The following is a 12,620-nucleotide window of genomic DNA, read 5'->3' as shown; positions in this document are numbered from 1 at the left end:
GGGAGTTCTTTGTTTCTGGAAAGAAATTAAGAGCACATTTTCAACTGCATTTTAAACTCTTCACATTAAAAGGAGAAAAATATATAAGAAGTTTAAAATGCTGAAATAAATCATCCTCTGATCTTTCTTGGGCTGTCTCAGCAGTTAGAGGAGATGCACAATTGAATTGTATACTAAGCACCTTTGGAAAGCCACAGCTCAGTAACCCTGAGTTCTTATCTGTTTTCTTTAATGATTTTATGAAAAGAGATGAAATCTATAGGATACATGGACTGTGTCTGTTTTCAGTTGTTTCAGCTATAAAAAGTCAGCACTTCCTATGAGCATTATCAGACAAAAGAAATAAAGTATCAGGGACAATTATTTTATTAACTTGGAAAAATACAAACCAAAACTGAACATTTCTGCAGATTTTGGCAAAAACTAATGAATATTGGTCTTTCCCCTCTGTGCTTTTTTTTTTTTTTTTTTAGCAAAATGTGGTTTTTAAGGCCAATTTTAAGTCAGTATTAGTTTAAGCTAAATTCCAGGGTCTTTTGCCTTTTATTAAAGAGCTAAAGGAGAATTAAAATTGATTAACAATCTCTCTGAATTATGATATCAAAATCTTTCATACAATTATGATTGACATAACTAAACAGTTTTCATGAAACGATATGGCATAGCATCCTTGGACTTTATTTATAAAAAGGAAGAAATTCTATTTTTATTACTATTGTTTGTTTATTCAATAAGGATTTGCTGCTTTTTCAGTGTCAGCCCTGAATTTTGTATAATATTTTACTTTTATTCTTATGAATGTTGCAAGCTATTTATTTGGAGTAAAATATAAACCTGTGGTAAGCTGTTATGTGTACAATAATGTGTAAACCTTTTTTAGCTTGTTTGTGCATTGGTCATCTCTGTATTTCAGGCATAAGTATGAATTTTTTCAAGGACAGCCCCATAGTACATAATCAACACTTAACTCCTAATATCTTCAATCTGAAGATGAAGTTTTATCTCTTCCCTTGTACCACTTAGGTAATTTGATCTGGTTAATTTCTTTTTTCTCATTTGCACTTGGAATAGTTATTCTACATCATAATCCTATGGTTCCCCACCTTTAGTACACAGCACACTCACCTGGGGAACCTTTTAAATGTACAGATCTCTAAGACCACCCAAGACATACTGAGTCAGAACCTCCATACAGGAACCAAGTCATCTATATTTTGAAAAAGCTCCACAGCTCTTTCTGATATGCACTGCCAATTGAAAGTAAGTGTCAGAACGATCAGTTTATTAGCATGGGCTTAAGATCTCAAAAATTACCTCTTTTGTAGATCCTAAAACTTTTGAAATGTAGTGAGAAAGAGATTAAAAACTATAGGACCACAGTAGAGTTGAAGAAGACAGCTTCTCTTTAGCATTAGGAAAGCAGAAACGAGAGTAAAAAGATAATCTGTAGACACAAACTATGGTTTGTGTCATAGTTTAGCCCCAGTTGCAACCAGTTGGTTTAAATTTCTTGTTTAATAATTAACTTCTCGGATTAAAATGACAGTACTCATTTGTATAAACCAATATTCAACTTGTCATAAGAATACATTAGTTCCTAGCATCTGAAAGCCATTTAAAGAATTGGTTCATATCGATACCCTTATTAATTCTCAGGCTAAGACAAGACCTGGATTATTTTTGTTCCCTTTCTCGTACAGAGTAGAAAAGAACCTGCTTAACATCATATAGCTTATAGTCTCTTGGGAGACAGGCGAGTAAACAGAAAATTACTATATATTATGATATATTCTCTAATTATAGTAAAAACAACTAGATTTTTGTTAAGTGCTTCTCATGCATCAGCACTGAGTTAGATGCTTTAGGTATATTTTCTCACTTTTTTCTCGCAACAGTATATATGGAAATGACATTTTAAATCCTTGTTTTGCATATAAGGAAATGGAGGCTTAAAAGTAACAGCAAATGTGTGGTAGAGCAAGTCTTCAAATTGGAGCAGAGAGAGGGAGTAGAAGTTGTTGAATCAAAGCCAAGTCTTTGTTCCTAGGTGTCAGATTCGTGGCCGGCCTGATAAACTAGCCAGTAGACGGTTTACTAATGTTAGGAACCCATTTCCCCTTCTTTCTTGAATTTTTCATCTTCCTGATGAAATGGTTGTTTCTGCCATCACTGCACTCAGATATTAGAAGGTTTCTTCCCTACACTATCTCTCTAACAGTCATGTTGATTCCTTGTAGCCAATACAGCATATTTAGAAAGTTTTTTGAGAAGGTGCATGAAATAAAATTTTTGTTTATGAAAGCAAATTTCATTGCTTTCCTTTCAGTTGCTTCTTCCTCTATTTTCAGTCAGAAAAAGCAAACTGTTTAGGAAGGGTTGTTAACCTCCGCTTAGAGGGGGGTACAAACCTGCATGCCAAGAGGGGAATGGAGGCTCTTGGAGGAATGATACAAATGCTTCGCCTTTTCTGAGGCTGGCTGGAGATCACTGTACTTTTCACTAAGCTGGAGAGCTTTTATCCTTGCAACACTTTCAACGGCATGGAAATATTTGATCTAAAACTTAACACTTCATCATTCCCACCCTCCTTATTCACAGTTAGTACAATTACTGAATCTCTTCTAACTGGCTACACAAAAGAGGGAATCAAGTGGCTATAGAGAGAGTTTTGACATGTCTGAGCTGAGAAGAAATGCAAAGAGAATCCAAGCAGTCTTCTTTTTCTTCCCAGTGGCTGCTGCAACTGAGAATGTGCTAATTCTTTGACTTTTAGTCCCCTGTAACTTTCTGCTTTGCTTATTCATTGGAGAAGGTAAACTTTACTCTTCTCCCTGGTATGAAGCACCAGCTGCCCTAAAAATGTGTAAAATTCTTAGCACATCTTAAATTGCTCTAAGATTTCCTGCCACTGTGGGACTCTTGCAAAGTGTGACTTGAGCATCTTAGGAACAGAGAAGGGAGGCACTGGAGTATGGACTTCCTCATCTACCTGTACTCTGAGCTACAGGTAGATAGATGATCTTTGGGGATGCATATAACCACTGCACTTTGGACAAAGGGTGTTCAGTTAATCAAAAACTCAGCTAAATTGGGGAATAACCTTAAAAGTGTACCTCTATATGCTAATACATTTCATTGAAATATAAAAAATATACATTCATTTACCCATGTGTTTATAATGTAGGCTCAAAGCTTGGAATTCTGAGTCAGTGGCTCTTTCATAAAACTTTCCCATAATCAAATGCATCAAATTTCTAGCTTCTGTTTTTTTTAAACTAGAGCAAGTAAGGCATATACAAAGTAATGTACATTAAAAATCCTCTAAAGTTTTATTATTTTCCTCAGTCTTTTAGAGTTGTTGCAACAACATATAGCTCAAAAGCGGTTTTTAGTGATTTGCTTTCATTGAGCAAATCTAAATATTTAAATTAGTTTTTATAAAAAACAAAACAGAACAAAAACTCCTCTTTCCCCACTAATATTTAACTTATTTACATAACATTATAAATCTTATCATTACAATAACAGAACTGGCATAAATGAGTTTGAGACCGAATGCAGTTGGCCTTTGGTAAGTCACTCAATTGGCAGACAGTAGTGCACAAATGTATTTAATACTTTCAGTGTACTCTGGGCATCAATATATTTTAAGTAAGGAATGGAGAATAATGATTCATATGTTAAGTTGGTTAAAGGAGAAATCAGTTAAGAACACTTCTACTGTAGTTGTAATTCTGTAAAGTTGATATACATTAAATATGAAAAGAAACAAATATTTTCCAAATTCTATCTTCTGTGTTGAGAAAATAAGGATTGTTGTGATTATTTTAGTACTTCCCTCATACTTCTTCTTAATACAGATAAAATAAAACTTTTGTTAATGAATACCTCAATGAACCAGAATATGTTTCTTTCTGCAACATAAAAGTATATTATGTGATTACTGGACACCTCCAAGTCTTCCAAGCATGAATGTGCACAAGATAAACGGGGAGTTTGTTCAGATTCAGATTTATTGACTGGCTCTCAGATAGCTTGATTCAAATTGGAGCCAGGAATATTTTTTTTCAACTAGTGCTCCAGTGATTATGATTCAGTTGGGCACTTTAAGAAACAACCCTGAGACACAACCAAATTACCTACAACAAGAATTATGTATTAAGGTTACTTCTCTGAATGCAATTGCAGGGTGCCATAGCCTTTGTTTTCTTCCTTCCTCCCTTTCTTCCATTTTCTTTGAACTTCAGTGAAACATATGGAGTGCCCAGTGTATGCCAGCATTCTACTAGTCTTTGAGGATTCACAGATACAACACAGTTTCTGTCCTCAAGGAGTTCATAGTCTGGTCAGTAAAACAAACCCATATATCAAGAATTACACTGAACTTCAAGTTTTACCAAGGAACACTTTCCGAGGCAATTGTGAATACCCAAAATCTAGGATGCCAGTAGTTTCCTAGGGTTTTAAATTTTCCTATCACTAACATAGCCAACATTAAGAGTTAGCTTTCTCTTGTGTACTTTCTTTTACTCCACAAAGAAAACTATTTTGAACACACTAACAGTGACTGGGATTGCCCTAAAGAGAACAGTGGAACCATACTGAGATTCTGGGGCGGAGCAGCCAGCTAGGTTCACTCACTAGCTCTTAAGTGTCAAAATCCTAATCTATTGAGGCGAAGTATTTAAATGATTACAGTTCTGGATTTACAGATTTGCTTATTATTACTTAAAAATGAAAATGTTAAAGCTAGGGAAGTTAAGGGTCTAGTAATCTGTTATTATCTACCCATAATTTGACTTGTGAATAATAATAACAAAAATAATAATAATATTGTTAAATAACTTGTCTGATACTATGCTGATGATATTCATTGAAAAATATTTAAACTATGTTGAAAATATTCCGTTAACTAGTATTTTAGAAACGTTTTCAAAAGCAAGCTGTGATTGAGAAGCATTTACTGGTTAAACCCATTAACCAGATTCATTTAATTCGAAAACATCTCATCTACACAGATTTCTATATCAGAATTTACTGTAATAAAGAGTTAGACATGAGCCTCGATGGGGGGAAACATAGCAGAAAAATACTGAGTGAGTAATTGAAGAAAGTGTATAAAAATATGAAAGAACCAAAAAAAAATATGAAAGAACCATCTTTACTTTTAAAGAATGTTTTTTATTGTTTAGAACATAGCTTAATACTAAACATGGAAAGAGCTTCTCCCTGAACTAACAACTGCATCTCTGTCTTCTTTCACAGGGTTTTGGAAATCCCTCTGGTGAATATTGGCTGGGGAATGAGTTTATTTTTGCCATAACCAGTCAGAGGCAGTACACACTAAGAATCGAGTTAATGGACTGGGAAGGAAACCGAGCCTATTCACAATACGACAGATTCCACATAGGAAATGAAAAGCAAAATTACAGGTAGGTCCTTCTTGGGTGTGGTGTTCAACTGCCTCAGGCCTAGTCATCTAAGAGTTTTAACGGAAAAGTGTGAAGAAAAGAAATGATCAAAGTTATCCTTCAAAATGAAAATCAGGCTGTCTAGGCCTATGACAAAGGGATGCAAAAAACCCCGTAAAGACTTCTTCAAAGCTTTAGATTTCAGTTCTCACAGACTGGTTATTTTTTATTTTTTTTAGAATTTTTTTTTTAATTGGAGTAGAATTGCTTTACAATGTATTAGTTTCTGCTGTACAGTGAGGTGAATCAGCTATATGTGTACCTATATCCCCTCCCTCTTGGACCTCCCTCCCATCCACCCCCCCACCCCACCCTTCTAGGTCGTCACAGAGCACTGAGGTGAGCTCCCTGTGCTAGCTATTTTACACGTGGTAGTGTATTTATTCACAGACTGATTATTTTGATGTTGGCTTAAATTCTAGAGAATATGGAATTAATTCAAACATGATATTGTTGTTATTTTTATTCTTACTGTTATTGTTATGGAGGTGCAGTGAATTTATACATATAAAACTAATGACAGAGAATTGACTCAAACTCAGGGGCTTGAAATAAATACTTTCTTCTATCAAAAGATTTTTTTTACTTATACTTCCCTTATTTACTTTTCTTAAATTATTTTTTACATTATCTTGAAGGTGACAAAAGAGGAGTAAAATTTTATGTTTGAATGATTTACTAAAAAATAAGGTGAGGCATAATTTAGAATTTTTTGGTCAGTAATGTGAGAGACAAAAATAAAGTCCAAGTAATGGCATCAACATACACAACACATCATTGCGGATTAAAAATAGACTATATACTTAATTGTTAACATCTCTGATTTTTTTTTCAATGAGCAGCTTGTACACTAGAAGAAAATGGTTAATCAAGTAATGCAGGGTGGTAAATTCATTTCACAAACACTTATTGTATTACTTCTATGTTCCCGGAACTCTACTAGGCACTGGCAAACTTGCAGTCAGTGATGAGGTCACTAGTCTCCCAGACCTCACAGTTTAGCTTTGTTACAAACTAGGTCACTAAATAACTGGTTGGCCTTCCTTGAGAACAGGAAGTATATTTCAGTTACTTTTATATCAGTACCCATAAATGCAATACTTGGCACATAGCAGGTCCTTAATAATGGTGTGTGACTCAGTTTTGTAAATTAGATAAACAGTAAATTAGGGTTGCAATGATTTTAAACTCTCGATATCATGGCTACTCTACATTGGTCTTGGAAACACGATTGTGTGCATTAAAGGGTTGGCACACTGCTTCAAACAAAATGCAATGACAGCGACCAAGGCCTTATGCTTTTTTTCCAACCTGTGTGGCCATCTCCTCATAGTTCAGCTGTTTCTGCTGCTATTTGTCTTTTTGAAACATGCCATCCTTTAGGAGTTTAAATCTACAATTCTTTTATGAACACATCTCATTTTATTTTAATGGATTATGTGTGGGATTGGATCCTTGGAGACATAATAAGCATTTTCTTAACAAACGGTGATGATGTCACCACAACAGAAGATGAGAAATAGATCTAAAGAGTCGATAGTCTCATGGTGGGGAGAGAGGGTGTGCATATGGCAACTCAAGAAACCAAAGAAGAGACATTTATAAAATTCAATGGACTGTAAGAAGAAATGTTTCCAAGGAGGTCAATATTTTGAGAGTTTTGTAACAAGAAAAACCACTGTAAAACATCAGGGGTACTCTTATGTAAATGTTTTGAGCTGAAACTTGAAACTATATGAAACTTGGCTAATGTCAGACAGCCTGACAATAGGACTAGCAAATAATTAGTCTAGTCTTTTTTCTAGGCTCCTGAAGAATTTGCTTTGGTTCTTTTCCAAAATGTCTCTCAGTTCTTTTGTGTGTGTGTGTGTGTGTGTGTGTGTGCGTGTGCATGTGTGTGTGTGCGCTTATGAGGCTGGGGTGGTATTAAGGGTGCAAAGAGTGGGTAGGTTTAGGAGGGTCGGAGGCATCTGAAGTAGGCTTCAGGGTACATGGTATGAATGGCATCTGCATGAGGAAGGCACACTTATCTCCTCTTAAAATGCCCGCTGCCCTCACTGAGCATTTCCTGGTCCTTGAACATCTTTGTAATTCTGATCTTCACCCAAATAATGCAGATCTGTGATCAAAAAGCCAAAGTGAGGTGTACACTCTGAGATCTCCATTTTTCTCTCTTGAGAGAATTGTGAACCTTGAGAATCAGAATTATAGATCCAGAAGGAACTTAATCATTTAATGCCAAACCTCTGGTTTTAAAGAAAAGAAGGCTGAGGTTCAGAAATATGTAATATTTTTGTCCAAGGAGGGAAAAAGACTTAAATATGGGATGTTTGGCTCCTTCCTAGTTAGGTGTGGTTTCCACTCTGTAATGCTACTGTAATAAAGCTGGTGGCTCTGGCCCTCTTTCCTGCCAAGACCCAGCAGAAAATAGATCCGTAATCATCACCTTCTCATGCAGTTAAATATTAAGATTCACACTGGCATCAAATGAGAAATTAAAACTCATTAAAACATAATGCCTGTTCTGGTGAAAGCTTAATCAAAATAAGCACACTATAAACTGGCATTATTCACTCTTTCAAAGAAAATCAAACAGAAGCTTGAAAAGGGAAGCTATACACCCTTGTGACTTCCCTCTCCACCTCTATCTTCACTCACACCCAGCACTGATTCTCCAGGCCCAGTAACACCACAGGTGGCCTCAAGTCAGGACTCCAGGTATCTAGCTTTGCTTTTCTGTGCTTGTTCTCATTTCTCTTCCCTCTGAATTAGGTGCCTCGTTGTGATAAATTATTAAAGGAATTAATGCTAACACTTGTGTAGTATTTTATAATCTATGAAATGATTTTTAATATTATAATCACTTAATCCTTAAAATGAATTTTGAGCTGGGTATTATTAGACACATTTTAAAGATGAAGAAACTGATGAGGCTTTGGTCAATTGACCTGCTCAAATTCAACTAAATTCCAAATAAAATCAAAACTATGGAATTCGGGCTTCCCTGGTGGCGCAGTGGTTGAGAGTCCGCCTGCCGATGCAGGGGACACAGGTTCGTGCCCCGGTCCGGGAAGATCCCACATGCCGCAGAGCGTCTGGGCCCGTGAGCCATGGCCGCTGAGCCTGCGCATCCGGAGCCTGTGCTCCGCAGCGGGAGAGGCCACAACAGTGAGAGGCCCGCGTACCGCAAAAAAACTATGAAATTCATGGTGGGGTTTTTTTCTTCTGTTTTTACATTTTCTATATTTTTCCTCTTACAAATTAAATTCAGAAATTTTTGCATTTTCTTTTTAAAAATATTTTATCTTAATAGAAATTATATTTTGAAAACTCTTGTAATAGTTGTGGCCATAATGTATAAACCAAAAAAATTTTTAAATAGATCTTTCTCATGCTCTAGACACATATTGATTTAGAGTAAATGTTGTGAATAGATTGATGAGCTTACAAATGTACATGTAATACACATATTTTCCTTTTATTCTCCAAGGAAAGTCCAAATGATTTTCTCAGATAGAAAATAAAATCTGTAGAACCCAAGAGAATATAAATAAGAAAAAAACAATAATGTGAGAGTGTTATGATAAACACATCACGTGCAATAACACACAGTCAACATGAAATTACTAAATACTTCCTCTAGAGAGGCAGTATTATCCAGATCCTCGTCATCTAACACCCAGATGGTTATAAAGCCTTCCTGCCTCCAGTCTTGATGCTCTCAGATATACCTTCCACGCTATTATTGAGATGTTTTTTCTGAAACACAATCTGACTTGGGCTCTGCCATCCTTCACATATTTCAACAGTGTTCAAATATCTACAGGTTAAAGTCTGCCACCTAAAACTCTTCCTGTCCTGGTCCTACCTACTTATTCAGCTATTACTATCATATTGTTCCCCCAACCTCACCCAATCAGATACCCCCTTATTGTGATTATGATCCAGAAACTACTTGCAATTTCCCTTTACCACCCACGCCTTTGTTTATGCTGTATCCTTACCCTATACATATAAACCCAACTTTGGATACATCTTCTAAATCTTTAAGATTTTCCTTTATTTCAGGAAGTCTTCCCTGATACCTACTATGGTATATGCTCCGATGTGCTCATCTATATCCTCCCTTCAGAACTGAAGCACTCCTTCTCCCACTTCCTGGGAACATTGCTGGCTAACACCTTGTAGCCAAGGTCCCCTGCCTGGGTATGCCTATGACTGAAGAAAGTCATCTCATTCAAGGTCACTGCTTCTTCCTACAGACAGATTGCATCCAATGACTGGTCAGTATAGGAGTCTATTAAGGACCACTTGCCCTAATTGAGGACAATTCTGAAGGCTATCCAAGGTCCAGAATTTCACTTGAGATTAGCTGAGATGTTCACTATGATTGCATGTGAGCCCATGCAGCTTCTCCCTCTGCCACTGGAATCGATCCTAAGATCATTCACCTATAAATATCCCTACACTGATTTCCCAGAGAAATGCATCACCTTCATTCTCAGGTCAATTTGGATGCTTTGTGGTCCCATAGATGCATAACAGTCTGTGAATAACTATCCAGTATCCACATTCTATTATGTCATTAACAAGTATTTATTAAATAACTGTGTGTATGATCTGTCCCACTAATTTCTAAGTTTCTAGAATATGGAAACCATTTTTATCAAAATTCAAGATATATACCTAAGCCAGCCAAATTATTATTATTTTTTTTTTTTTGCGGTACGCGGCCCTCTCACTGCTGCAGCCCCTCCCGCCGCAGAGCACAGGCTCCGGACGCGCAGGCCCAGCGGCCACGACTCACGGGCCCAGTCGCCGCACGCGGGATCCTCCCGGACCGGGGCACGAACCCGCGTCCCCCGCATCGGCAGGCGGACTCCCAACCACTGCGCCACCAGGGAAGCCCTAGCCAAATTATTGCTAATAGTTAATAGTTAATATTTGTTGAATACATGCTATGCACCAGACACCTTGTTTTACATAAGAAAATTGAGGTGTGGTATTTCGCATAAGGTCACAAGTACTAATATGAGTAGAAGTCACAATTTGAGCTTTGATCTCTAACTGCCCATCTTTTGGCCATCCCTCAGTAAAAGGAAATCCATCAGTTAATTGCTGGAATTAAATATACTCAAAGCACATATTCTAAGAGATAAAATATGTTTCTTCTAACCCCACTTCTGTCTTTAATAATCTGAATGTCTGCAGACACATTATCTCATCTCTCAATTTTCTGTCCTATAAATTAAAGTATTTATAAAGCTCCTTGCAGCTCAAAACTTATTAACTAGAATAAAATTACTTTTATGTATACATGTCTTTTTTATTTTTTCCCCTTCAATTCTTTGATAAGTGATTAAATTTTGATCTCCCTAAAAATACTTCAGTAAGATTTTCCATCAGTTTAGGGCTTACAATGACCTTTTTCTTCTCATAAAAACTTTGCTGGTCTTTGCTGGTCCTAATACTTAGAGCTAAAAAACAAATACATAACTGCCACCACATCCAATGCTTAAAAGAAATAAATGTTTAATTGTGGGTTTAGGGAGATGCTGTGATCTACTGGAAAGAGCTCTGGAATAGGAATCAGAAGAAGTCTGGCTTCACTATCCATAAAGCCAGTTTGGTTGTATCAGTCAATGTTCAGTTACGGAAGCAAAGCCATGATGAGTATTATGGAAATAAGGGATTTATTATACAAATTCCACCTTACACAAATGTGAGGTGAGCTGGGAAAGTGAAGGTCTGGAAGATGAAGGTGGATAATCAGAGGAAGGGTCACTAACACATATACATGAACCCCAGTGTGGTAGTGGACAAGCTGAAGCCAGCAGGAAAATTCGAGAAACCAGGCACGTCCAGCTACCAAATCCAGCTACCAGCTTAGATCTCACAGCAGGGGAGATCTAAGAAAAGCCGTAGCTACGTTACCTAGGGTTGTGCAATCAGGCATCTGGTGTCGAGTCTGGACAGATTGCCAGCATGGGGGAGGCAAGCTGGATGTAGAGTGGAAGAGAGCACAAGCTGAGAACTGCTGGGCACCTCTGACCCTGAACATCACCATACCTAATGATAATCTGAGTTGGACCACTGCTTTACTTCCACCGTTCAAATCTCATACAAAGTCCTCTTGGGGCCAACTCTAACTTGGAACTGTACAAAGAAGGAGAGTCTGAGAAACACAGTTCTCAGATTAACCAACTTGACAGTAGCACAATCTAGCAATACCTTGGGCAAATCACCTAATACTTTTATACCTCAATTTTCACATCTTTAAGTGGGAATAATGTCCACTGTCCTGTAGTTCTCACCATTTTTTATATGGATCCAATCCTAAAGAATATGCAAACATACTTTGTATTGGACAAACTTAAGTGCCATATGACTATGAAAGATATGTTTTATTATTTAATTCGATTTTTATCACACCCAGGAAGTTTATTATTTATTCAATAAAAATTTAGTATGTTTCTATATTGAAATCTAACCCCCCAACCACGGTCCCAAAAATGTCTTTTACTGATTGGTACTTATCTATTTACTTGTTTGGATTCAGGACCCAGCTCAGGCTCACTCATTGCATCTGCGATCTCTTTAGTCACCTTTTACCTAGAGCAGTTACCTACCACACACTTGCCATTAGTATTTTTTTTTTAATGCAGATCAGTTTTCCTCAGAAATGTCTCTTTATTAATTTATCTGATTATTTCTTCCTGATGAGATTCAAATTAAATCTTTTTGACAAGAATGCTAAATAAACGATACTGTGTACTTCCCATTTTATCACATCGGAAGGTACAGAAGGTCATTTTGTCCCATTATTGGTTGGGTTAAGTTTAATCACTTAAAGTTTTGCGGGGTTTTTTACAATGGAATATGTAGTCTCAAAGAAGATTCTTACAAAATGTCATAAGTTATAAAACACATAAAGCTGAGCTATGTTGATTGAAGTGGTTGTGGGGACTAGCTATAATATCCCTTTGGCCTCCCCCTTGCTAGTGCCTCAGACATTTGTAGAGTACATTGTATTATATTATCATATCTGTAAAACTAACGATTTACGAATTGGAGATAAATTTTGCATGTGATTTTATCAAGTGACTTTACATGTTAATTTTTTCCATTCTTGGTTACAGTTTGTTCCCT

At 36.6% G+C, this 12,620-nt stretch overlaps 1 protein-coding gene across 2 annotated transcripts in view; it reads left to right on the top strand.

Annotated features, from left to right (window-relative positions):
* The window catches only part of ANGPT1 (angiopoietin 1), a 251,656-nt gene that overhangs the window by 207,554 nt on the left and 31,482 nt on the right, over positions 1-12,620 (top strand). For both annotated transcript variants that reach the window (XM_004282936.4, XM_012537839.3), the window contains exon 7: positions 5,266-5,432. In XM_004282936.4, coding sequence (XP_004282984.1) covers positions 5,266-5,432 — 167 coding nt within the window. The remainder of the gene's footprint in view (positions 1-5,265; positions 5,433-12,620) is intronic.

Source organism: Orcinus orca, chromosome 17 (genome assembly GCF_937001465.1).
Source record: "Orcinus orca chromosome 17, mOrcOrc1.1, whole genome shotgun sequence".
Classification (NCBI taxonomy): domain Eukaryota; kingdom Metazoa; phylum Chordata; class Mammalia; order Artiodactyla; family Delphinidae; genus Orcinus; species Orcinus orca.
This window is presented reverse-complemented; position numbering and strand designations above follow the sequence as displayed.